Raw genomic sequence first — 27,622 nt, 5'->3', positions numbered from 1 at the left:
AATCATACTCTTAAGCTCTTTATTCATACGTTCGACTTGGCCTGAACTTTGTGGATGGTAGGGCGTGTGGAATTTTGGAGTCACTCCCAAGAAAGAGTAGATTTGGGATAAAATCGAATCAGTGAAATGTGTGCCTTTGTCAGAATCGATGCGGGCTGGTGGGCCAAAACGAGGTACTATCTCTTTAAGAAGAATTTTGGCAACAAAGGCAGCTGTGGCTCGGGGGCTGGGAAAGGCCTCCACCCACCGAGTGAGCTGATCAACTATAACAAGGCAAAATTTATAATGTCCTGCTTTTGGCATAGTAATATAATCAATTTGTAAGTGCTCAAAAGGTGTATATGCTAGAGGACGCCCTCCATAAGCTTTGACCTTAAAAGCATACTGATTATAAGACTGACATGTGGAGCAGCCCGAGCAGATTCGAGATGCTGTATTAGTCACACCTGGTGCTATCCAGGTTCTCTTAATAGAGTCTACAATGCCTTGTGTACCAAAATGGCCTTTTCTGTGAACAGAGAGGCATACCTGGTGGTAGAATTTCCGGGGAAGAAATGGCTTACCTTCCGGAGACACCCAGATGCCATTGATCTGTTTCGCCTTAAATTTCTTTTTCCACTTTTCTACTTCAGAATCGTCATAGGTTAGGTTGGAAGGAATATCCTCAGAAGGTGAAAGGTTAAATACATGTTCAGGAGCTTCTAATGCAGCAAGCTTGGCTGCAGAATCGGCTCGTGCATTTCCCTTTGAAACAGGATCACTATTCCCTGTGTGGGCAGGGCAATGTACAACGGCTAGGGAAGAAGGCAGTTTTAGGGCATCTAAGAGGTCCTTGATAAGGTCCCCATTGGCAATAGCCTTGCCCGAGGATGTTAGAAAGCCTCGTTGACGCCAAATCATACCAATAAAGTGGCATATGCCAAAGCCATATTTCGAGTCAGTAAAAATGGTGGCACTCTTATCTTTAGCTATATTACAGGCCTGTGTAAGAGCCACAAGTTCAGCAGCCTGTGCACTAAAATGGGAAGGCAGAGAAGCTGCCCAGAGGGTGTCATAATCAGAAACTACAGCAGCTCCAGTAAAACGGGTTCCCTCTCTCATAAATGAGGAACCATCTGTATAGAGGACAAGATCAGGATTTTCTAAAGGTGTATCAAAAAGATCATCACGGGGTTTTTCAGCCATATCAACTAAAGAAGCACAGTCATGCAACGGTTCCCCCGAGAATGGTAAGTTAGGGAGTAGTGTTGCTGGATTAAGAACTGTGCAGCGTTTTAAAGTGATATTCTCATTACCTAACAGGGTTATTTCATACTTAGCCAGCCTTTGATCTGAAAAGGCTTGTGTCCTGTGACGTAGTAAGAGAGCCTCCACTTCGTGAGGGCATTGCACAGTTAGAGGGTTACCTAGGACCAAATCAGAGGCTTTTTCTACCAAAAGCGCTGTGGCCGCCACTGCTCTAAGGCAAGGTGGCGCTCCAGCCGCTACAGGGTCCAGCTGAATTGAATAGTAGGCTATAGGACGTTGGTTAGGCCCCAGTGACTGAGTCAGGACTCCAGAAGCCACCCCCCTTTGTTCATGCACAAAGAGAGTGAAAGGCTTACTATAATCTGGCAGTCCTAGGGCAGGTGCTGATAACAAGGCCCGTTTTAATTCTTTTATGGCTGAGAGATGCTGGGGATCCAACTGTAAACTGTCTGGAACAGAACTTTTTGTAAGAGCTATGAGGGGTTTAGTAATTTCACCAAAAGAGGGTATCCATTGTCTACAGTACCCAGCTGCTCCCAGAATGGCTCTCAACTGCCTCTTAGTAGTGGGGGCAGAGAGTTGTTGAATGGCCTGGACTCTCTTAGAAGAGACAGAGCGAGTTCCAGCAGCCAAAATAAATCCTAAATATTCTACCTGGGGCAAACACCATTGTACCTTTGTCTTGGAAACCTTGTGTCCTCTCTTGTGCAGCTCCAGCAGTAAGTGACGGCTATCTTCCTGACAAATTTCAGCATTAGGAGAGGCCAAAAGTAAGTCATCTACATATTGTACTAGTGTGGAGCCCTTAAAGGTAATAGAGGCCAGATCCTGCTGTAAAATTTTGGAATGACGCCACCTGCTGGATACTTACTGTAGAAGAGTTCTGCCCATGAAGGGAAGGTCTTTGAGGACAAAAAAAAATCGCCCCTCTGGACAAAACTTTCCTCTCTTCCTTTTCTATATTGTTGTTCACATATTATTAGTTAGCAATAGTTATTATATTCTTTTTACTGTTCCGTCAAGGAAACATTTTGTTTCTTGAGGAACAACAGGGGGGACTGTAACGATTGGAATGACGCCACCTGCTGGATACTTACTGTAGAAGAGTTCTGCCCATGAAGGGAAGGTCTTTGAGGGCAAGACCAGGAGTCAGGAAGTGACGCGGGCTAGTGGGAGGAGGAAGGAAGAGACTGGCGCTCAGTCTCGCTCTCTCTTTCCTCTGGACTCTGGTGGAGAAGGGAGCTAGAAATGTGCTCTCCCTTTAATAGATAGGAATCTAGGCCTTTTCCTCTCTCTTTACCAAACTCTTATTCTCCTTAATAAATGCTTAAAAGTCTAACTCTTGCTAAAGCTTATAATTTATTGGCGACAGTTTAGCTAGAATTTTAGCCCTTAACAAGGGCCTGCCCATCAACTGGGGAATGGCTGAACAAGTTGTGGTATATGAATGTAATGGAATTCTATTGTGCTGTAAGAAATGAGGAGCAGGCAGATTTCAGAGAAACCTGGAAGGACTTGTAAGAACTGATAATGAGTGAGATGAGCAGAACCAGGAGAACATTGTACACAGTATCATCGACATTATGTTTTGATCAATTGTGATAGACTTGATTCTTCTCAGCAATACAATAGTACAAGATAGTTCCAAAGGACTCATGATGGAAAATGCTCTCCAAATCCAGAAAAAAAAGAACTGTGGAATATGGATGCAGATCAAACCAGAGAGAGTATTGGGGGGGATGGGAGAGTGGGGTGTGTATCATTCTCTCCCTTCTTTCATTTTGGTACTTTCATGTTCTTCTTTTTTGAGGTTTTTCCTTTTTGCTCTGATTCTTCTTGCACAGCATGACTAAGGCAGAAATATGTTTGATGTAATTGTACACATATAACCTATATCAGATTACTTGCTGTCTTGGGGAGGGGGGAGGGAGGGAGAAAAATTTGAAAGGAGAAATCTTATAAAAACAAATGTTGAAAACTATCTCTACATGTAACTGGCAAATAATAAAATACTTTTATAATTTAAAAAAGGAAGACATAGTTTCATTTTCATGGAGGATGCCCAGTGTAGAGTCCAAATGTAAAAGAGATGGATGCTGAGGTGCTCCAGATGCAATCACCACAATGTCTTGTGCAGCAGGAGAACCAAGCCCCAGAACACTAGGGAGTGAAATTTGCAATCACTCCAAAGGGTTCAGCCTAACCATCCACACCGGAACAAAACAAATGGATGAAAAATGCCTACTGTGTGCAGGTGGATGGACAGCATCCAGAGCTGTCCATGGGTGTCTGTGTATCTTAGACACTGCACGTGGACCATGAACTGGGCCCAGAATGGAATGTCTTTGGGAAATTAAGGAATTAGACTTGTTTTGTTTGGCCGCAGAGGGCAGAAGGAGAGCAATGGGCACAAGTTGTCAAGAACCAGAACTTCATTAGGGCACCTCCTCCCCATTACTGCACACAGGCTTCCAAAGTAACCTGCAGATGTCCTGGCAACTGGCTATTTTGAAGTTATAAAAGCAGCAAATTAATGGAAATAATTATCAACTTGAAGGATCATAGGGCAGAATGAATTTAAACATGTACAAACAAGTTTTATAAGCAGCTGACATAGTGTAAATCGTTCATAATTAGTTGGAACTATGTCAAAATAATGAAAATGAATTACAGTTATAATCATACTAAAAATTACTAGTAAGAACAAATAAAAGGGGATAGAAGTAAAGTTCGGCAAGTTTCAACTTGTCTGAACTTCCTTGAAGCCAGTTCTTCATGTTGGAACCAATAGGAAAATATTTCCAAGAATATGAAGAGCTTTAGATCAATGCTCTTCATTATCACACGTTTGAAGGGGCTTAAACAGGTCACAAGTAGTCCAAATCACTGTAAGTGGCACTATATTAATAAACCCTGCTTGGAAACTTACTGCCTAGGTGACTTTGTATAAACTTCCCCTCCCCGCCCTTCTCTCTCCCCACTCTATGTCTCTCTCTGGTCTCTGTCTCTGTTCTCTTTGTATGTCTCCTCTCTGTCTCTGTCTGTCTCTCTCCCCCTTCTTTCTCCCCCTCTCTGTTCTCTGTTTCTGTCTCCTCTCTCTCCCTCCCTCCTCTGTCTCTCCCCCCCACCTCTCTCTCTCTCTCTCTCTAAGTCTGTAAAATAAGGGATTTGCATTAAATGACTTCTAAGATCCCTTCCATTTACAAATATGGGGTCCACTGATTTGATCTCATGATTGATAGTGTTGTGAGAGGCAAAGCATGCTATTACTCCAAATATATACTCCAAATGTCAGTGGGTTTCCCCTTCATCCTAAGCCATCCCCTTTCCTAAGTGCCTTCCCCTTCTGTCATTCTCCTTTCCCAAGTTCCTCCCCCAGAACCAATTCTGTTCCCAGATGGCAGGAGCCACTCAGTTTTGCTGAATTTGGTTGAGACTGGGGAAGAGCGCGCTGTGGAAAAAAAAAAAACAACCTCCCTTGGGATTCACCATCAATCCATGTTGTCAGGGTGCTGGCCTAGATCAAAGATGGCTTTTCCCCCTTTTAAAAAGTGCCTGTCTTCTGACAAGGCACTGGGGAGCCATGGCCTCTGGTGAGACTGCATGGTGAGACCAAGAGATTGCTAGTCTTGGCATTGGGGAAATTGGAAATGTGTTCTTATTCTGCTACTTAGGAACTGTGGGTGACCTTCCAGTCGCTTTCACTTTCTGAGCCTTACTTTCCTCATCTATAATAATGAGAGGGTTTGGGGGGGTGGGGGGAGAGTCTGTTATTTCATTGGTGTAAGGACACTCCCTGTACCAATGCAGATCAGCCACTGCTCTGCAATTTGGAGTCTTAGAGAGCATGGGGGGGGGGTGGCACTGATAGGTTCCTGGACTTGCTCAGGGTCACACAATCAGTATATATCTGAGGCAGGCCTAGAACCCAGGTCTTCCAGCTCCACTATGCCACACTCCCTTTTGGGATCAATGTAAGCTGCTCTTTCTAGGATAAATGACCCAGGCTGCTGGGCTTCTTGAGTTCTTTCATCTGCTTCTGAGTCCTTGGATCTCCTCCCTTACTGCCAGTTCCTACTAATTCCTTGCCTGTGACAGCCCTTCTCTTCCCTTCTATTTTGCTTTATTCACCATGACTATGGGTTGGAAAACCATATTATAAAGCTAAATTTAGTTGTGTGCAAAGTAAGAGTAAACAGGCTCCGAGTGAGGGTTTTCCTATTAGTAAAATACATTGGAATTAGGATATGAACATCTATTGTACCTGCTCTGAAGCCTGGGGTTTTATTTGGGGGTTTGTTGGTTACTTTCTGGTTCTCAGTTATGGTCTAGGTAGATAATATTGCCAGACAGCTGAGGAATTTCTTTATTAACTTACAACAGAGGTGAGAGAGTAGGTAATCAATCCCCCTGAGCTCCAAAGCACAAAAAAGGAAGAGGATGGGGCCTGGGTCTTATTCAGCTTTGGCTTCCACACAGAATACAGCATTAGGGTAGACTGGGCCTTCAATAAGCTCGCTGACTGTGTGAACAAATGCAGAAGGATGACTATATGATGAGCTCCAGTTCCTGGAGACTAATAGGAAAGGGAAAAGGAAATGAATGCAGATTCAGACTCATCCAACCAGTTGGAACTGGTTACGGTTAAGAATATGGAGAAAAGGCAGGCAATTGCCTTAACCCCATCTTCACAAGTGGGCCAGAGAGGTCATGGGCCCCAGGCTCCAGGCCCCAGGGCCAGTCTTCAGGGAGGGACTGACATCAGCATTTGGAGAACTGTGATCACTGTGCTCTGGAAGATATAAACATCTCACTGGCAAAGTTCTGAGCCCCCAGTAGTCTCTGAGTGGGAAAAGGGAAGGCCCAATGACAAGTCAATAGACCCAGAGTCTGGATACAAGCATAATCAAGTGGGAAGTACTTGTGAGTGCATATTGATCCGTGTCAGACACAGTCTGGCTGCCTTCAGTGATCTTGGCATTGGCCAAATGCTGCCTTGGGCACAATCTGCTGCCTTAACACTCCCATTGCAGCCCTCAATGTTCGACAGTAGCCCATGCAGGCCAGCCACAGACAAGCTGGCATTGTATAGTCCATGCCAGGAAGTCACCCTCCAGGAAAGAGAGCAGAGAGGACAGGAGAAGGAGCCAGCCACTCTCCTCTCTCACCTGATGGCTTAGGTTAAGACTAGGACTAGCCAGACCAATTCAGGGATCAGATCCAGCCCCAACTTTGGCCCAGAATTGGATGAATCTCCTATCATCCCACCCCCTGGCTGGCAACACTCCCAGGCTACCAGACAAGTCATGTGCAAAGCACTCTGAGGCAGCTCACAAGCTAGAGCCAGAATCAGTTGCCATCTTGCGAGAAATTCTCTTGTCACAATATCTCCGGGTCCAACTTGGCAGCCCAAGGGGCTAAGATCTGTCTCTAACACAAGAGCCCAATAGTACCAGTAAGGACTACCTCGTGTTCTTCCCTTACTTCCCCTCCTCTCCACCCTCCCCACATTATGTGATTTCCAAAGCCTGACAGGGAAGCAGCGGGTCAGAAGATCATGGCACTAGATAAGACACACATTGTCCATGCATGGCCAATGGATTGATTTGTTATGCTGAACTATATCTCTTTGTCACAAGAAGGGTTCTCCTGGGGGGGGGGGTCATTAAGAAATGACAATGATCTTTTGATAAAGACCCAGGCTTGAGTCCCAGCTCTGCCACCTCACTATGGGACCTCCTTTGAAGTCCCTTCCAACTCTGGCATTCTGCTTAATCTCTCAGGGCTTCAGCTCCTCAACATGAAAAACAAGGAAAACAATAGAGCATGTGCTCTTTGAGGGCAGAGACTTTTTAAAATCTGCCCAGCACTTAGCACAGTGCCCAACACTTAATAAATGCTTGCTAATTGAGAGGAGTTGCACTCAACAATTTCTGAGGTTTCTCCAAACTAAAATGTTTCTGTTCAGTCCTTCTGAGAATAGTGAAATCAATTAGGATTCACTGAATTCAGCATATACTGACGTATACCAGAGGAGGCAGTGAAGATTCTTTGCTGGAGGACTGTGGACAAAGAGCCTTAGAATTAAAAACTGTTCTGCATAATTCAGATTAAGCATATACACAATCAGACCCCGACTGGACAATCCATTGGTGCACTCTGGGTTGCTTATGCTTGAATAAGCAACAGTAAAAATGGCTGATGCTTTGATAACAACAGTAGACCTCTACCTGGTACCACTAGAATGCTATAGTGTCCTAGCCCACCCACTCATTTTTTTCACGGGGGAAAAGTGTCGTCACTTTCTTGATGCACTTTGTGGCATCAGTGAACTCACAGAAATGAGCACCCCTTGCAAAGATTCGGCCAGTGAGCTATCCATGCCTCTTGTCCACTGGCTCTCATAAATCTGCCATTTGGGGGCCTCCAAAATGCTGGTGGCCTGCTTCTTCTTCTCTTGGCATAGTGTGGATACCAATGGAACACGCAGGCTATCCAGTGGATAGACAGCCTTTGCTCTTGCTACGTGGCTAGTTCATCTTCTTTTAAGGTCACATAGCTCCCTGATCAGGAAATTGAAACTAGAGGACTTGAGTGACTTGCCTGAGGTCACACAGCTAAAGAGTTAGACTCAAGATTCAGACTCAGGTCTCTCTTGACTCCAAATCCAGTGATTTATCCACTATCCAATACTGTCTTTTTATAAGAATTATATCTTGATTTTATGAAAATTACTGGGAAGTTAAACCAAAGTTTTACATTTTAGACAAACCTGAATATCTGTTAATAAAATTTATCAATTATGTTGTTGTTATCGCTCAGTTACTTTTTAGTCACATCTGACTCTTGGTGACACCATTTGGGTTTTTTGGGGTGGGCAGAGATACTGGAGTGGTTTGCCATTTCCTTCTCGATCTCATTTTACAGATGAAGAAACTGAGGCAAGTGAGGTGACGTAACTTGCCCAAGGTCACACAGCTAATAAGTGTCTGAGGTCAGATTTGAACTCAGGAAGATGAGTCTTCCTGACTCTGGCTGTGGCACTCTATCCACTGCAGTGCCCCCTTACTGCACTGCTCAACTATGGTCTACCTGAAATGTGCTGGGAGTCGGGAGACATGGATTCAGTTCCATCATTCCCATTCTTCACATGTATCAACTCAAGTAAGTCTCTTAACCTCATTGGCCCTAAGTTCCCTGATGTATAAAAGAGGTTAATAACCCCTACTATTTGGGTCTTACAAAATACTGTGAATATTAAAATGCAACCAAAGAACAAAGACCATTGGAGCCAGATGTCACCTTAGAGGTCATATAGTCCAACTATCCCTTCATTTTACAAGGAAAAAAACCTGAAGAATAAAGCAGGGAAATGATTTGCCCAAAGTCCCAATTAGTTAATAGCAGTGCCAGGAAATTAAAAACTTTTGAAAAACTGAAAAGTGCCCCATAAATGCAAGGCATTCATCTAACTCCTTTTAGAACTCTGATAAATGCACTTTGAGCACATAGTAAGTGACAATACCAAGTTCACAACGATAATGACTCACGTTTCCCTAGCACATGAGGCTTACTGGCTTCTTTGCCCAAAATAATACTTTGAGGTTGACAAGATAAGCAATTTTGGGTCCAGACCTGGGTGCAGGGATCTCCTGATGATGAACCTTTCATCAAAGATTACCCACATTTCTTCTGCAACTTAGAGTCTTAGAGAGAAGGCCAGTGTACTAAGAGGCTAAGGGGCCTGCCCAGGGCCACATGGTCCTGGACTTTATAAGCAACAGGACTTGAAGCCAAGGTTTTTCTGACACGGGATCTGGTTCTCTGCACACTCTACCACCTTGTTTCTCAGTATTACTAAAAGGATCTCATTTTACAGCTAAAAAAATTGAGACTGAGGGATGGGAAGTGATTTGCCTAAGGCTAAATAACTAGAAAAAGCCAGAGCTAGAATACAGATCTAGGCCCTTGTGTCCTTCCTACTACCCCATGCTACTGTCTACTGAAACATAAAAAGGCCTGGCACAGAGTTGGCACTTGATAAATACTTGGTGATGACTTGAAAAGGCAAATAATTAGAGCCAGGGCTCTTCCCCCTTGGGGGGGGGGGTTATGTACCCCTTCAGCAGCCACAGAAAGCCTATGGAAACCTTGGAATCAAGTTTTTAAATGCACAGGATTGCAAAGGATACCAATTGTATTGAAATACAATTATCAAAATATTTAGGAAAAAAACCACACCAAGTTCAGGGTCCCTATGTCAAGAACCCCTGGACTAAAAATGTCTTTCATTGTTCCCTAGAACCAAGTCTCAGGCCTGCACAATGTCCAAGTAAGGCATTAAAAACTCATTACTAGCAGCATGATTTATTTCACTGTGTTCCTTGGCAGACTTATTTATCACAGGCTTCCTCTCAAGCTCTGCCAGTGGACATAGGTGTGAGTTTGAGAACTCATATAAATCTAAATCACATCCATCCCAGGGGGACCTGTCTTGTGCCTATGACCCCACAGCATGGGATGGTGTTCATTTTGTTTCTTTCATGGCAAAGAGAAATTCCATTCTGATGAAGGTCAGTAGCTAAGGGGTTAAATGTTATCTGCCCTAAACACTGCTGTCCATGATAATGTGGGCGACCACTTGAAAATAAGGGTCACAAATAAATAATTTACATTGTATATGATGGACATGGGCATAAAGTACCAATTAATCGGCTATAACAAAATTACTCTGTGTGTATATGTATGTGTGTGTGTGTGTGTGTATAAATGGCCACACATTCTTCACAAAATACAATATATTGATAAGAATGTAATTAAGCCTTTATTGCTTGTGTAATTTAAAATGAAATTAATTGGCTAGCAAGTGAGCCTTGGTAAGCATTCTTCTTACAATCAATTTCTATTTCATTAACATACAATACCTACTGTAATGGACTAAATAATATGGTCCTCCTATGGGGTGGGAGACAAAGAGCTGATAAAAATGAATCTGCAGCCTCTCTCACCACTGCCTTGCCTTTCTTAAAGTTTAAGACCCTATTTAACGGGCATTTTCTTCCTTTCCATATTAATTGGGAGGTAATAATAATAACAATAACTGAGATTTATATGGTGCTTTAAAGTTTACGAAGTGTTTTATGTGTCATTTACTAACTGGAGCAAATCACCTAAGCAACTTGAGCCTCAGTTTCCTCATCTGTAAAATTGGGCATTTGAACTAGATGACCATTAAGGTCCCTCCCACTCTAAATCTATACATTAGCTCTATGAAATATATGCTAGAGATCGTATCAATGTTTTACACACGTGGAAGTTGAGTCTCAGAAAGGGTAAGTGGCTTGTCCATGGAGACATACCTAGGTGGGGATAGGGGTGGGGTGGGGTGGGAGGTGGCAGAAGGCAGGGAAGGAAGAGGTTGCTTATTCATAAACAGACAAATATTTTCAAACAGACAAATATTTTCCTGATGTATATTTTATTTTAATAGATTCCTTTGTATGTTTTATTTGAATAGATGTGTAAACCCCAGTAAAGGTACCAAATGAGTGGTGAAGACGTCCAGTTCAGAAGGAATTCTGAAGAAGGCGAGGTCACTGTGTATTGGGGAGGTGGAGCTAAGCAGGTGGGGCCTTGAAAGACAGGTGGAAAGGAGAAGGGAATGCCTTCCATCCAGGGGATACAGCAGAAAGCATCCAATTTCAAAGGACAGAGCCTGCCTCTCCTCCTCTGGACTCCTCTATTTCTGTCCAGGGTTGGAAGCATTACAATCAGCTTTGATCCAACCTTTTCCCTTATCTCCCACATCTGGGCACCAAGTGCTGCCCACTTGACATGCTCAGTTTATTTGGCATCTGAGCCCTCCTATTCACTGTCACTGCAAACACACTAGTTCTGGAGTTCTGGAGTTCAGGAGCCCCTCCCTGGACTACAGTAGTCTTCTTCTCCCTCCCATTTGCAATACACCCAAAAGCATAGAAAAAATGCCAGGCCCGAAGCAAGGAAAAACCTTTACCTCAAACTCCCCCTCTCATATTCTCCCCCCTCTCTGCCAAATGGTTATCTAGCTCCTGGCTGGCACATTCAGGATGTGACCACAAGGAATCATGTGACTTCAGGGTCCTCACTGGCAGGATTGTGCATGAAGAGTTGCTGTCTTTTTAGACTGTCGCTCTAATCCATGATACCCCCATATTCTAAAACTTTCAACATCTTTCACTGTCTCAAATAAAGTCCAAATTCTCTGACTTGGCATTAGAGACTTTCTGTGATCTGCCCCAGCCTGCCTTGCCAATCTGATATCCCACCACTTCTTTTCATGTTCTCTATGTCCCAGTCAAACTTTTTTCAAAAATGTGAAAATATATAAGGGAGAGAAGGGAGGGAAGGAGGGAGAGAGGGAGGAAAATCCAACTGCTATTAGTTCTATCATTTTCTAAAAACTGTGATTCCATTTCTATTCGGCTAGGCATGCATATCAGAGACTACACTAAGTCTTAGAAGTCCTTTTGTTTTTCTTTCTTTCCCCTTTTGAAAGTCTATTTCAAAAGGTTTTAGAAGCTCTAATAACAAATTTCTTGGAGTAGCAAGTTTAAATTGTAGAGAGATGTTTTAAATAATCCTAAAGGAGATAGTGTGATAGAGCAGATTATGTAATCAATTAGTTCTTCGGCATTTTCAATATTTTCCTAAGCTACTTTTGACATTTACACCAAAAGGAGGAATGAAGGAATACCATCTTGAGCAGTCTTATCAACTTGGAAACCATTGATTCATTGAGCAAACATTCCTTAAAGGCCACCATGTGTAGGCTCCTGGGCTAAACCCCAGGAGGGTTAGACCAACATGAATAAGGCCCGGTTCTTGTCCTCAAGGTACTGCAAAGCTAGTGAGAGGTCAAAGGAGCCAGAAATCATGCCCTGGATCTTACAAACCAAGAAACTGGAGTGCAGAGAGGCTAAATGATTGCCTAAGTACCCACTGAGATAAGGCATGTACGCAAATGATGCCCAGACAAAATAAATGTGATCCGCTCAAACCAAGTGTCATGAGAGTTCCCAAGAAGAGGTCACTTCTGACTAAAGGACAGGTGAGAGGGGAGGTGGGAAGGGAAGAGCTAACTTGAGGACCCTGGTGCATGTATTCACAGGGAAGTCCTGTGGAGAAGTCACCGAACCTCCCTACGGATAAGCTGGATTTGTTAAGAAGCAGAACGGCAAATCTTGGAATGGAAGACAAGGGCAATAATAAGGCTGCAGAGAACTGAGACCAAGTTCAAGATATCTAACTTTGAGATTCCAGAAAGATAGGGGTAAATGGGAAAACAAATCAGCGGAGCATTTTGAACACTGGGATTCCAAGAATATAAAGCCAGAAACCAAGCCAAAATGAATATAAATTGATCAGAGCTGTTGGGGTCTTGGCCTTTACCTCAGAGAGGCCCATGTCTCTGGCAAATGGCTCCTAATAAAGACTAAAGGCCAACTTTGCTCTCTGCTCTAGAAATCTCAAAACCCCACTCTCAGATCAGGAAGACTCAGCTTCCCGTCAAAGACTACGTTTCTCTCAACATGTGTTGAGCTTCCATGGAGTGGGTACAACATCCTAGCTAAGGGCTACGGTGGCCACAGACCCGAGCAGGCCTCATAACCACCTCAGACAGTCAATCAAAGCAAGCAGAACACAACAGCCCCACACAGATGTACACGCTGCAGTCTAGCTTCCCAGCCAGTGATGGAGCCCAGACAATGGCTCCTGAGAACATAAGGAGAACTCTGTCCTGGGGTGAGCAGAATTGAGCTTCAGATCAGCTAGGAGAAATAAGTTCAGTTTGCCTTCACATGCTGTTTCCAGACTGTTTCAATCACAGCGACAAGTGAAGTTATTCAAGTGGGTTTTTTTTAAACTTTCCCTACAACTTAATGCTTGTATGAAGATTCAGCCACAGAATGCTTATAATGCACCCAATCTCTGGTTGACTTTAATGGTTCCATGGGAATTGGGGCTTTGAATAATTTAATATTCTGGTTAACTGAGAGCTAGCTTGAAACTCCTTCCAAAATTCAGAATCTTAGATCTGTATGGGATCTTCAAGGTCATATCCTCTAACTTCCTATCCACTACAAGGGTCTCTTGTGCCACATCCCTGACAAATGTCTATTCCGGCTCTGCTTGAATACAGCCAAGTGAACTAAGCTGGCTTCCTCCCCTCCTGGCTGATGCCCACACCCTTTTCTCTTTTGAGCCTAGATCTACCATACCATCTGTATGGGGAACTCCCAATGTGACACTCCATCCCTTGATGCAACACAACTCATCTGCAACTTACAGTCTAGACCCTCAACTTGACCACGGTCTCACATAGCTGGAATGTATCAGAATCATGACTTACATCCAGACCCTTCTGATTTCAATGCTGACCATCTATTTACTACATAATATTCCATAACCTGGACTCCATGAACTTGTTTTTGTTTGTTTTTTTTATGTTTTGTTAACTACATTTCAATATAATTGGTTTCCATGGGTGGATAGGTGGTGCAGTGGATCAAGCACCAGCCCTAGATTCAGGAGGACCTGAGTTCAAATCTGGCCTCAAACACTTGACACTTACTAGCTGTGTGACCCTGGGCAAGTCACTTAACCCTCATTGCCCCCTGCAAATATATATATATATATAAAATTGGTTTCCTTTGTAATTATATATTTTTATTTTAGGCATTTAAAATTATGATTCACTGGACTGCCAAAGGGGCCCATGACACAAGCAAGGTGAAGACCCCTTGCACTAAAACATGCTGCCTATCTATTATGTTATTACACAGCTAAAATTGCTCTTTCTGCTTTAGCAATTATAGTAGGCATCTTGCTCTGCTTAACTGAGATTATTGCAGAATGTCAGTTATAATTCTTAACACAAATTATCATTGTTCAGGACCAAAGATGGAGATGGAAAAGGTATAAATGACTGGGTTGAATATATCCTGAGATCACAACAAACTCTAGAAGCTTGCTGATTTGGGGTGTGTGGGGTGTGTGTGTGTGTGTGTGTGTATACACTCAATCTCTTACTTTTATTTGGTACTTTTAGTTGGTATTTTTGTTCTTTTTTTCTTCCTACTAAAGGCTAGTATAGCCTGGGCATGTAAGAAAAAAACCTTTGTGCTCCCTCTCCTCCCCCCCCCACCCCCGGCTTTCTTTCCATATGGAGCCAATGGGAAGCAATCCTCAGAATGAAAGGACATTTAGGACCTGAGGTGAGATGAATTCTTTCCCTGATACTAGACAGGGCAAGTGGACTCTGCGTAAGTTTCCATGACAAGCCCTTCCAATCAAATGGCCTCAGAGGACAGAGGGCCTAGAAAACTCAGCAAAATACTCCATTTCTCTCTTCTGCCTTGGTACATTCAGCTGGTGTTGGCTCAGAAATCAAGTGTTCCTGCTAATTAGCTCAGTGACAATTTTCGAGGAAGGCCTTTATGCCTTGGCATAAGGCCCTTTTAAATTTCCTTTTTCACAAACTAGTGAAATTCACCTAGAGATGACAGCAAGACAACTAAATTCCCACTCTTGGTATTCCTGTTCCAAAAGATGGCATAAGTTCAGCGCTAAGCATATGGCCAAGTAGGCTGAGCTGGTCGTGGATTTCCCAGCCTCCCCATTCTTCCCTTTCCCTCTTTCAGTAGAACTCTGTCCTGACCCCCGACAGGTGTCCAGTATCCTAATGCTTTCTCCCCTGCCACGTTTCCAAACCTGTCCTTTAAAAGGGACTAGTAGGGGCAGCTAGGTGGTACAATGAATAAAGCACCCAGCCTGGAGTCAGGAGGACCCGAGTTCAAACCCGACGACAGACACTTGACACTTAGTAGCTGTGTGACCCTGGGCAAGTCACTTAACCCCCATTGACCCGCAAAAAAAAAGAAAAAGAAAAAAGGGCCTAGAAACTAATTTGTGTTTCATTTTTGTCTATGTATGCTCTAAAACTCAGGAAGAAGTGGAGGCAAGGGGCAGAGGTGTCAGACAATAGAGCCTAGAGCTGGCCCTGGCTGTTTGCCTCAGTATTTTCATCTGTAAAATGGGGATAATGATAGCACTTCCCTCACAGGGTTGCTGTGAGGATCAAATGAGATAACAGCTATGGAGCCTTTAGCACAGTGCTTGGAGAATAGGAAGTGCTATATAAATGTTAGCTTGGAGGAAGAGGACGATTGTCATTATTATATGGTAAGTCACTTTCCCTTCTAGTCCTGTGTTTCTTCATGTGTAAGATAAGGAGGTTCAACATAATGGATTCCAAGGTCTCATCTAACTCTAAGTCTCTGATCCTATGAAGCAAATTTCAAATGCACTACAAAGGGCCCAAGAGGGACATTTAGAAACCCCATAGTGCAAATCTCTCAGTTCACATCCATGTGTGTGTTCCAAGTAGCCCCTCATTTCTATGTGGAAGGACAGTGGGACATATTCCTTTCATTGAGAGCCACTCCATATTGTTTGCTCAGCCAGAGCCCCAGAAATGAGGTACCACAGACTTATGGTGTAATCAGCTCATAAGCAGAGGTATGATCAAAGATGCAGGTGTAGGTCAAAGGATCTTCAGATTGTAGCTTTAGAACTAGAACAGACCTTAGAGGTCAGTGAGTCCATTCTGCAGATGAAGAAACTGAGGCAGAGTGTTCAATGACTTATTTCAGGTCACACAATTAATAAATGTCTGAGGTAGGTTAGTAGACCCACCCAATATGTTAACACTCTATTAGTAGTAGCAAGAAGCTGGAAACCAAGTAAATGCCCATAAACTGTAGAATGACCAAACAGATTGTGGTACATGAATGTAATGGGATATTATGGTACTATAAGAAACAATGATCATGATGAATACACAAAAGCATAGGAAGACTCATATGAACTGATGCAAAGTGGTGAGATGGAAGCAGGAAAACAATGTTCCTCATGGCTATTGGCAATTTAAAGAAAAGAACAATAAAACCATTGAAGCTGACTGCTATGAAATTATAATGCTGGAATTTGAGCTCAAAAAAGAGATCTAAGAAGACATCTTCCTTCTCTCTTTGTAGATATGGGAGCCTATGGGCATGGAACACTGCAGGAAATGCTGGCTTTTTCTATGCGTTGATTATTCTTATTAAAGGAGGCTTTTTAAATCTTTTTTTTAATTCTGTTATAGGGGATGGTTCTCTGGGAGAGGAGGATACACTGAAAAACATAAATAATCTAAAAACGAAAGCTTTTAATAAAATCTATTACAAAATTTTTTAAATCTCCCAGCCAGTTTTTAGCACTCACTTATGACAATCTTTATAAAGTTAGAGGTAGGTGGGACCTTAGGGATCATCTAGTTCAACCCCTTCCTTTATTGGGGTGATTAAAGGCCTTGGGCAAGGGCACACAGGTAGGAAACAATCAACTGAAAGTTTGAACCTGGGACCTGATTCCAAATGGAGTGTGTTCTCCCTGGTTCTCTCCAGCTTTTCTTGACTCGCTAGGGCTTTTATCCCATAAGCACTCAGCCCCAAACACAAACAAAGTCTTTCTCTCAGTATCTCTTCACATCTTACCTGAGGTGATAAGGAAGATCCCACCAAATTTATAAAGCCGAGCGTTGACAAATGGCGCCCCACACACCAGCAGGAACACGCCCACCAAGCTGGCAGTAACACCTAGCACGATGAAAACTGTCCAGAACCCTCGGTACACTAGACAATTGAGAGAAGAAAATGAATGACATGATTGAGAAAATGCCATGAGGGCAGCAGAAGGCCATGGCTGTCTCCTGAACCAAACTTGAACTCCAACAGCGATGGTATGACTCACATGTTTGCCCACATGGAACTAATGTTTCTCGGCCCCTCCAATTTGCTTTCCCTTCCTTCTCTCTCCCATGGCCAAATAAATCTGGACTGCATTATTGCTTTGGTGTTATCCTGATGATATATTTTCCCAAACTCACCTGGCAGATACACCAGAAGGAGACTGCCAAACCCTACGAAGTTATCTCACTGGACTCAATCCATAACCAGTGAATCCAAGGATTCAGCAATGGCTTCTCCACAAAGAGATCCCCTTATCGAGTAATAATTACACCTTTCATTTGTACATCATTTCAAACCTTAACCCCAAGAATCCAAAGTAAAATGGAGCACTGGTAACATCTGGATGATGAATAGAGATCAAGTCTATTTCCTTCTCAAATCACTTTGCTCTTTAGGCAAAAATGGACTTTGGAGCCTGAATCACCATCACTTTCCAGATGCAGAGCCCTCTGCCTCATCACCTCTGGTGTTCCACTGAGATCACAAGCTGGTCTACAATTCTCTTCTTCTTCTGTCTTTGCCAAACATCTGGGCCAGAAGTTGGGGAATATGTTTCAATGCAAGAACAGATCATTACACTGGGACAGACAGTTTCAAGGAGAGTTCAAATCCACTTATGCCCGGGGCTAACACTGAATCAGTCATAAACATCATAATGTTCTGTGTTAGGGTAACATATGATACATTTTCAGAGCACTTTACCATCCCTTATCTCATTGGAGGAAAGTGCTTTCTCATCCCTAAAAAAGAGTACACCTGGGGCAGCTAGGTGGCGCAGTGGATAGAGCACCGGCCCTGGAGTCAGGAGTACCTGAGTTCAAATCCGGCCTCAGACACTTGACACTTACTTACTAGCTGTGTGACCCTGGGCAAGTCACTTAACCCCAATTGCCTCACTAAAAAAAAAAAAAAAACATTAACAAAAAGATGATCATGATCATTGTTTCTTATAGTACCATAATATCCCATTACATTCATGTACCACAATCTGTTTGGTCATTCTACAGTTTATGGGCATTTACTATCCAGAACCAAGGTCTTAGTGATTGATTTCATTTTTGGTGCCAGCCTATCTTTCTAGAATGCTTTCCCATGACTTCCTCTCACACACTCTGTTTTAGTCAAACTGGCTTCCATGCTATTCCATGTATCTGACATTATGTGCCTCTGGGTCCTGCCCCTGGCCTTCCTAGGGATTGTTCCCTTTGACTGAAAACACTCTGCTACCTTTGACCTCTGGGAATCCCTAGTTCCCTATAAGGCTCAACTCCAGTGCTACCTCTTAGACAAAGTCCTTCCTGAGCCCCATACATGAGTGCATGTGTCCCCACAACTCTACCAGAAGGAGTCACCCAGTATGGTTCACTTGTTGGTCACTGGACAAGGACCTCACATTTTTGTTCTCATAAATAGGGTTCTTTTTGGTACCTTTTTTGCTTCCTTCCACCTCAAGCACACACATTTTGTGCATCTATAAGGGAAAGTATGCTGCATTCCATACACTCCAGTTGATCTGAGACTTTGTCACTGTGGACACTCCCTCCAGTCATGCACATCATGCCCCAATCATGCCTATTTATCCTGTGCAACCCTTGTCCATGTCTTTCACTAAACCTCCATGACAGAGCCAAGCCAGCACAACCCACTTCTGGCTCTTTGGACAAAGACCTCAAAAGCTAAGTGGATGGTTGCAGATGGCCTCAAGCTGGTGAGATTTGCTGTCCTCTCTTTCCCACCCAAAGTCCTGGTTCTGCCAACTTCAAACGTTAGAAAGGCCTTAAGTGCAGTCCCAGCAACACTATGATTCTGCTTTCCAAGGCCTCACTTAGCTTAGCCTAGTTAAGTATGGATAGGCTCATCACCAGTAGGCTAGCCCTGTCTGTGGAAATCCTGGAAACAATAAAAATTCCCAAACTGCCCCGACTCTGGAGAGTACAAGGGATAGAGGGAGGATGCTCACCTTCCACATGGAAAGGAACATCTCCAGCATCCATTAGTAGGGAATGGGTTTGGAATCATTTTCCCTGTGGCAGGAATGAGTTCACACACTCACTGCCACCTATCTTCTAAGAGGTGGCTGGAGGAATTCAGGGCCACAAGGCAAAGCCAACTGGCCTATATAAGGATCCAACTGACAACTTTGCTTTGGTAGTCCATTGAGACAACAGGTTTTGGATCATTCCGTGTGTATGGCATATTTTTGTTCTGTGTCTACAATGCTGGAAAGCAAGATGAGACTGAGTACAAAGGTCAGGGTGGAGGAGAGGAAGAAACATGAGTCCTAAGCAGACTTTTCCAAACTCACCGGCAGTAGCATCATAAGAAGGATGTGGTAAAGGTCCCAGAGCAATGGGCATAGGAAAGAGATAACCGGGGCGGCAGTGCTTGGTACGAGGTTGGTTAGCTACAAAAGGGAAAAAAAACTGATTAGAATCTAACAAGCATCCAATCTGACAAATCTTAAGCCTCTGCAAATTATACATTTAACAACTGACAAAACAGATAAAGATAATTAGTTAGGACCTGACTATAGAGGTAGTTGGAGTATAGTGGATAGTGCCCTGGGCTTGGAGTCAGGAAGACCTGGATGTAAATCCCACCTCTGATACTTCCTGAGCAAATCACATCCTCTGTGTGTCTCAGGCAAACCTGCAAGACCATCTATTGAGTCACAGCTGAGTTGTGCAATCTGCTTTGGTAGAGGGAGTTCCCACACCCAGACTTCCTTTTGTACATTTGTGTAATTGGCCACTGCAGGGTTCGAATTAATGCAGTCACCCTTGATTACCCATCCTCAAGGAGGGAAGCAATGACACTGAGGCTCAGAAGGAAGCAGCCTCCAAAGAAGTCCCCGAAGCCATCACTCCAGATTGGCCACAAAGTACAATTGGACACATTCACTGTTTATCTATTTTCCAACTCAAGATATAAGAGTGTGCCACAGCACTCTCCAAAGTAGAATCCATAATCATGAAACATGTGCCAAACCATCTGGAAGGGAACTGAGTCACTGGCTGCTAGAAAGACTGGCCAGTGTCTCCAGCAACACCAAGGGAAATGCCATCCTGGGTCATGAGCACTAGAGATGTGCTGAGTGATTAATGAGACTGCTGCAATTACTCATTAATGAGAGGCGCTTCTTTTCCAATGTTCCCTAGGTAAGAGGAGCACATCATAATAAGTGGACACTTGTCCTTACCCAGACGTCTCTGGAACTCTTATCCAATGGATTATCATTAGTACAAGGGGATCAAAATAATTGGGCCTAATCTGCTTCTATTCTAATCAATGCCAAACAAGGGAATGAGGGGCTGTCAGCTCTCTAGTGAAGTGTGTGATGAAAACCATGAAGCGTGTGGCTCTACACGTGCACCTAACACACCAAGTTTGCGGCCCAGGTCTGACACACTCCCCAGAAGGAGACCCTCACATGGGAAACATTTCTAGCAACTGCACTATCATTCTCCTCCTCAGCCTCCTTTGGAACCAAATTCCTCTTTGATTCCTCCTTCTCTGCCACCAAAGAGGTGTTGAACCCTTTAAGGACTTCCTTCCTAATGGTTTTTGCATTTGGCCCTGCTGCTAACTGGTCTCTCAGCACCTCCTTCCACCCCACACCTTGACAGATTCATCTTCCTAAAATCAGGTCATGCCCCTGATCAGGCCCCAAGGTCATCCCAAAGAAGGACACCGTGAAAGAAGTAGGGATATTTAGCCTGGCAAAGAGAAGGCCCAGAGGACATGATTGATACCTTCAAGTATGTGAAGAGTGGTCATAGGGATTAGGAACTAGACCAGTTTGGTTTGGCCTGGCCCTAGAGAACACAAGGCAGCAGAAGTCCCAAAGAAGCCAAATTATAGTTGTGGGCCAAATAGAATGGGCCACCTCGAGGTACGACAGGTGTTCCTCTTCTATGGAGGTTTTTCAATAAAGACTGAATGACCACTTCTCAAGGGCATGGTGGGCATTGTTTCAGGAATGGGTGGTATTAGAAGAACTCCAAAGCCTCTGTTCATAGCTTGGATCCAGACTAGACTGCAAGTGTCTTATGTTCCTTATGCTCCCCTGTATTCCCCACAATGCCTAGCAGAAGGCTGGCCACATAATAGATCATAAATATCAGAGGACCATAGGCTTAGAGTGAGAAGGTACTTTATTTTACAGATGGGTTAACTAAAGCCCAGATTAGGGAGACCTGGACTCTACATTACATGTCCAAAACTGAACTCATGATCTCCCCACCCAACCTTCTCCTCTTCCAAACTTCCCTATGACTTTCAAAGGTGCCACCATATTCCCATCATCCAGTTTTGTGACCTAGGTACCATCCTTGACTCCTAACTTGAACTCACCCCATCTATTAATCTAGTTGCCAAATCTTGTCCATTGTCCCTTCAAAACATTTCTCGTATGCATCCCCTTCTCACCACCATTTGAGTCCAGGATCTTATCTCTACTCACCTGGACTATTATAATAGATTCCTATAATAGATTGCCCCAACCCTTCTCGCAAGTCCCCCAGTCTATCTTCCACTCAGCAGCCAAATTTATTTGGCCAGGCCAAAGAGCTCACCAGCTCATTCCCCAGCCTGCCAAACTCCACTGATCCCTTTTCTTCTGAGATCAAATATAAACTTCTGTTACTTAAATTGTTTCAAACTTCACCTCTTTCTCCCTTTACAGTCTTCTTTCACATTATACCCCTCCATTCACATCCAGGCATACTGACATACTTGCTATTCTTCATACACGACACTCCATCTCCCACCTCTGGGCTTTTGCAATGATTGTCCCCCATGCCTGGAATGCACTCCCTCCTCAAATCCCTGACTTCCTTCAAGATTCAGCTCAAAGGCCATCTCTGGGATTAACCAGTAGACAGTGAGTAACTACTCTTTACATATCCTGTATGTACCTATTTATATACAAGTTGTCTCTCTCATTAGAATGTAAGCTCCTTGAGGGCAGGGACTATTTTTTTATTTTCCTTTTTATCCCCAGTGATTAGCACAAGGATTCTTTTTTTTTTAATTTTTTTTTTTTGGTGGGGCAATGGGGGTTAAGTGACTTGCCCAGGGTCATACAGCCAGTAAGTATCAAGTGTCTGAGACCGGATTTAAACTCAGGAACTCCTGAATCCAAGGCCGGTGCTTTATCCACTGCGCCACCTAGCTGCCCCCCAGCACAAGGATTCTTAACCATTGTTGTACCATGGTTCCCTTTGGCAGTTTGGTGAAGCCCAAGAACCCCTTCTCAGAATCATATTCTTAACTGTATAAAATAAAATGCATAGAATTACAAAGAAAACCAATTATATTGAAGTAAAGTGGTACTTTTTATCCCATCCGAGTTCATGGACCCACAGAAATCTGTCCATTGAGCAAGGGGTCTATTGATCCCTGCTTAAGAACTACTGGCTTAGGGGCAGTTATGTGGCTTGGTGGATAAAGCACTGGCCCTGGATTCAGGAGAACCCGAGTTCAAATCTAGCCTCAGACACCTGACACTAGCTGTGTGACTCTGGGCAAGTCACTTAACCCCAATTGCCTCACCAAAAAAAAAGAACCATTGGCTTAGCCCAATGCCCAACACACAGTCAGTATTTAATAAATGCTTGATTAGTGGATGGATGAGTTTTATAGCTTACAGGATCATTCATCTGGAGATAGAAGGGGTCTTACAGATCATCTAGTCCACCCCATGCATTTGACCATTGACAGAACTGAGGCCAACAGAGGTTAAGTGACTTGCCCAAAGATTGCATAGGTACTGAGCAGCCAAGCCAGAATTTGGCCCTCTGACAAACTAAAATGGCCATAGGTCTTCTGTAGAAACCAGTGAATAAAAACAAAAAGTGGTATCCTCTGGGCACAGGCCTCTTAGAATTGAAGCCCAGCACCTACTATTCACTACCCTCCAATTAATAATCCCCACAGAAGAGAGAGCTTCCCAAAAGTCATGAGCAAGTCTCTGTCAGTTGTACTCACTGAACCAGAATTTCCAGACATTCCCATGGGTGCCCTCTCCTGAGAACCAGCATCTCCAGAAGAAGCCTTCATGGTGGAATGTAAGAACACCTCTCGAGAAGTCTCTGGAAACACCTTCCTATAAGAAACAAAACATGGCAACATTAGAAGTTGTGGCCCTACCAAAGAGAAGTCCAGCTTGGATGTGGAGTTCTCACACTGGTTGGAAGGCTGCCTTAGCTTTCCAGGAAGTGGGAAGCAAACTCAGTTCACAGGACCAGGCCCAGAGTGCACCCTGATTCAGGGCCATGAGAAATCACGAAATCATTTTATTGGATGAGAAGACAAAGGCTCAGAGAGCGAAGTCATGCCCTCAAGGCACCAGAGCTAGTAAGAAAAGAGCAGAGCCAAGATTTAAACCCAGGTCTTCTGACAATAGCCCACAGCCAAGGGGCAGTCAGTAATAGTTTGATGTCAACCAGTTCAGCCCCCTCCTCCCCTCCCCTGTGGGCATCGGCACTGAGACCTCTGCTAGTTAGCTTTTTTATAGGCTAGGGAGACAAAGGTGGGGACCTTAGAGAAGGCACACCCATCCAATGTGCAAATGCCACTAAGTTGGGAGGGCCAGCTAACACATGAGACAAGAGAGTCAGCATCCAAAAAGATCCTGACAGTCTAGAACAATGGGAGAGAGCAAATAGGGTAAAAATCAAAGGGGATAAATATAGTCTTACGCTTGGGCTAAAAAACAATCACAACTTCACAAGTACAAGTGAGGGAGATGAGCTTGCCTGAAAATTCTATGGAGATGCTATTGAAGTGAAAGCTCTGTAAAAGTCAGTTGTAGGGGCAGCTAGGTGGTGCAGTGCACAGAGCACCGGCCCTGGAGTCAGGAGTACCTGAGTTCAAATCCGGCCTCAGACACTTAACACTTACTAGCTGTGTGACCCTGGGCAAGTCACTTAATCCCCTTTGCCTCACCAAAAAAACAAACAACAAAAAAAAAGTCAGTTGTAAACTATGGCAACCCCCAAGATACTGTGAGCCTATTAGCTTGCATTTGGAGACATGCAGTCTCCAGGCCCAGAGAGCCAACGGCCCTGCCCTGGACCAAGCCAGAGGGGATCCAGATGAGGACAAGAAGGATCAGAAATGACCCTGAGGTCATGACAGATGAGGATCCAGTGAAGGAATATGGAGATGTGGGGTGTGTAGCATGGAGGAGAAAAGACCTGGAGAGGAGAAAAGAGGTGAGACCCAAAGCCATCAAACATCTTCTTGTCTGGAAGAGGGAATAGACATGTCCTGCTTGACCCCAGAGGGCCGAACCAGGAGATGGGGAAGGGGGCAGGGTGGCAGAAAAACTCCCTAAGAACTGGAGCTGCCCAAAAGTGTAAAGGGCACCTCAGGAGGTGGTGGCTGCTCCCTCATTAAAGGTCTTCAAGAAGATGCTGGATGACCACTTGTTGGGTCTGGATGTTCAAAATGGGAATGCTGTTCAGGTGTGCTTTGGCCTAGATAGCCCCCAGGACCCCTCCCACTCTGAGACTCTGTGACTACAAATCAGCTAAGTGATAAAGACCTAAATACTTGGTGGGAGTTGCAAACAATACTTATTTACAGACAAGAATAAGCACCATCCCACCAATGGTTTAACTCCTGGTTAAAAATGGTTAAATTCCTGGGGGGGAGGGAGAAACAATTCCCTAAAACACTCTATTCCCAAACTGGGATATTAGTTTGAATATCCTTCCCATTGTCAACTCAGATTTAGATGTTTTTTCTTAAGGCTGTATCCAAATACCATTTGGACACAAGCTTTCAGTTTAACTAACTGCAATGCTCCAGTCCCACTAAGAAACATCTTGCAAACCTCTGTGAAACCATCTGTCCCCCTATGTCTCTATGGCTGTCCAATGGGCAGAGATCCAGGATTCCCCTGGTCTCTTGATGCACCATCCTCATCATTTGGACAGAATGGCTCCAGGTGAGCCTGCTGCATGGAAAACTGGGCAGCCATTGTAGATTGGCGACTTGTTTTGACAAGTTCCTTGGCCAGGATGGCAGTGACTGAACAAAAGGCTGAATTGTTAAATAGTCAAACTTCATTAATTACGAGGAACTAGGAGGTAGGTAAGACTGGATTAGTGTCAAGTTTGAATTGTGGATTTATTTTTCATTAAAATGGAGTTTTATTATTCGCCTAGATACTGGCCTTTGCTAAAAACAAGCTATACCCCCAAAATGAGATCTCTCTGAAATAAAAAAGAGATGGGCACTCAAAACTAACACTAATGGTAGGCCACAATCAGGTTTTATACAAGATGGATCCGGGGAAAACTACAGCCTATATTTGGACACATGTTAAATTCAGAGACTAAAATGCCTCACAGAGGATTCTACCACTATGTGTAACTCCTCTGGAATTCCTCCTTGAGTATATTGACAATCCCCAACTAGAGACTAGGGAGGGAAATCCTTTCGTAGTATTATCTGCCTAGTATTGTGAGTCCAGCTTTGCCAGGAAAGCCCTACCTCCCCACGCCCCTCCTCCCAAACACCTGGAATTCTACAATTAGAGGGGCATCAGATCATGGGGCAGAAAGGTCCCACTGATGAGGAAAAGGGAAGTGGAGACTGCAAAGCCTGTGGTTTTGACTGTCAATTTTTCTGAGGACCAAGACTATGACACTTCTGTGTAAGACAGGGTCAGTAAGCTCCTTTTCTATTGAGTACAAGCAGACAGCTCCCCCACCCCCAACTAAGGAAGAAAAGGGTGACATTGAGGCTGCTCATACAGATATGTACCCCAAATGTACACGATAATGGCCTTGATTTTGGCTGTTGTTCACCCAGACCCTGGTGCAAGGCTGCCATCCCAGATACAGTTCAGCAACTCTGGTCTGAGGGAGCTGCCCTCAATGAGAGCTTCAGATGATGGGGAGCATGTGCCAGATGCAGGCCTTGAACCCAGTTCCTGCTTACTCTGGGATCTCCTCCTATGCCACGCTGCCTTAGAACATCATTAAACATGAGCATCATGACACTGTTGAGCAAAGCTATACAGGTCTGCATCTGAACTGGGCAATGAAAGAACCCTTTGGGGTAGATCACAGTTCAAACCAAACAAAGGCTGCTTTCAGAGGTCTGGGGGGAGAAAGTTCTCCTTCAGAGTTTAATACTAGAAGCCATTTCCTTTGTGATTAATAACACTATAATCAATGGAATGGAATGTTGGGATCAATTTTTCTCTCTAAGCCTTCTTGGACATTTGCTTTGCCAAATTCCTCAAACACATAAGTCCCTGATCTACTGCTTAAGGTATATGGTTGACGAGAATCTGTGTGGTATAATGGTGAGGGGGCTAGTCTTGGAGACAAACTAACCTGGGTTCAAGGCTTGCCTCTGACACAGACCAGCAGTGTGGACCTGGCCAAGTCACCTACCTTCTCAAGGCCCCAGTCAACTCTCCAAATTGCAAGCTGTAGACAAGTTGCCATTATGCACCACTGGAGGGAGTTTCCACATAAGGAGCTCCCTACACTGATGAAATTGCAGGTCTGGACCAAAACTATTTTTTAAATATGAGATTTGCTTTGAAATAGGAAAGAGAGATAAGAGCCCCAAACATTTAGAGAACCTAAAGTATCATCTTCAAGTAAGTAAAATATCCCTCCTGACACTTCAACCTACCACGATTTGCTGGTAAGCCACTAGGACCCTAGACCATTCAAAGTGGAGAGAGAACTTAGGTAACATCTAGGCCAACCCCTTTGTTTTACAGAGGGGGACACTGAAGCTCATAAGAAACAAGTGACTTGACCAAAGTCACATGCTAGGGAGTGGCAGAGTGAGAAATAGAACCCAGATACCCTGCCTCCTAAGCAGGTCTATGAGTCCAGATCACCAGTGGGCCTCTCCTTCCCTCTTAGGCCTTACTTAGACCTCCCAATGGCAGTGTTTTCTAGGAGGTACTTGCCTATACCTAATAGTTTCAATCATTGCCAGGTGCTAAAAATACAAGTGAAAAGGGAAAGCCTAAGAGTCATCTTGTAGTATTTTTGTGTCAGTTTCCTAGGACCCAAATTTCTTTCTTAGGCCATTAGAGGGAAGCCCTGGTGGCTTTTTATCAGGTTCATCCAATGGCTACTTACCATCTCGGTGTCCAGAGTTCCATTTTTAGATACAAGCTCTCCACAGGCCTCTGTTGCTAGCAGCCAATACTCTGTTCCAAATGCGATGAGAAACAGAAGAATACCAATAACACCAACAACTCCTGCAAGCAGAGCGCCAATTCCAGTTTTCATGCTCGACCGAGTGGCTTTGCTGCTCCCTGTGCCCCACGAGAGAAGCTCTGAAGTGACCAGCTGTCAGGGACTGCCCAGCACTGGGATACAGGGAGGAGGGGTACTATTTTAAGACTCAGATGGATATCATTTTAGGATTGGTCCAAGTTGTGGAGGGCTCCAGGAGCAGGGCTATTAAAAGAAGATGACCTGGTTCAGCCAAGTCATTGGAGTATTAGCCAAAAGGTTCCACAAGTGTGGCCCAAAGGATCCAATGGGGAAAAAGAC

General features: G+C 44.0%; 1 protein-coding gene across 1 annotated transcript in view; it reads right to left on the bottom strand.

The window, feature by feature from the left end:
* The window catches only part of LOC122733663 (transmembrane protein 182-like), a 55,884-nt gene that overhangs the window by 7,962 nt on the left and 20,300 nt on the right, over positions 1 to 27,622 (bottom strand). Inside the window, exons 4-7 of the mRNA XM_043974248.1 lie at positions 27,203 to 27,435; positions 23,070 to 23,187; positions 19,387 to 19,485; positions 16,827 to 16,964 (exon numbers count right to left, since the gene is read on the bottom strand). Of these exons, the coding sequence (XP_043830183.1) occupies positions 16,827 to 16,964; positions 19,387 to 19,485; positions 23,070 to 23,187; positions 27,203 to 27,355 (508 nt within the window). The 5' untranslated portion in view covers positions 27,356 to 27,435. The remainder of the gene's footprint in view (positions 1 to 16,826; positions 16,965 to 19,386; positions 19,486 to 23,069; positions 23,188 to 27,202; positions 27,436 to 27,622) is intronic.

This window comes from Dromiciops gliroides, chromosome X (genome assembly GCF_019393635.1).
Source record: "Dromiciops gliroides isolate mDroGli1 chromosome X, mDroGli1.pri, whole genome shotgun sequence".
Classification (NCBI taxonomy): Eukaryota; Metazoa; Chordata; class Mammalia; order Microbiotheria; family Microbiotheriidae; genus Dromiciops; species Dromiciops gliroides.
The sequence above is the reverse complement of the archived record's forward strand: the minus strand, read 5'-3'. Positions and strand labels throughout refer to the sequence as shown.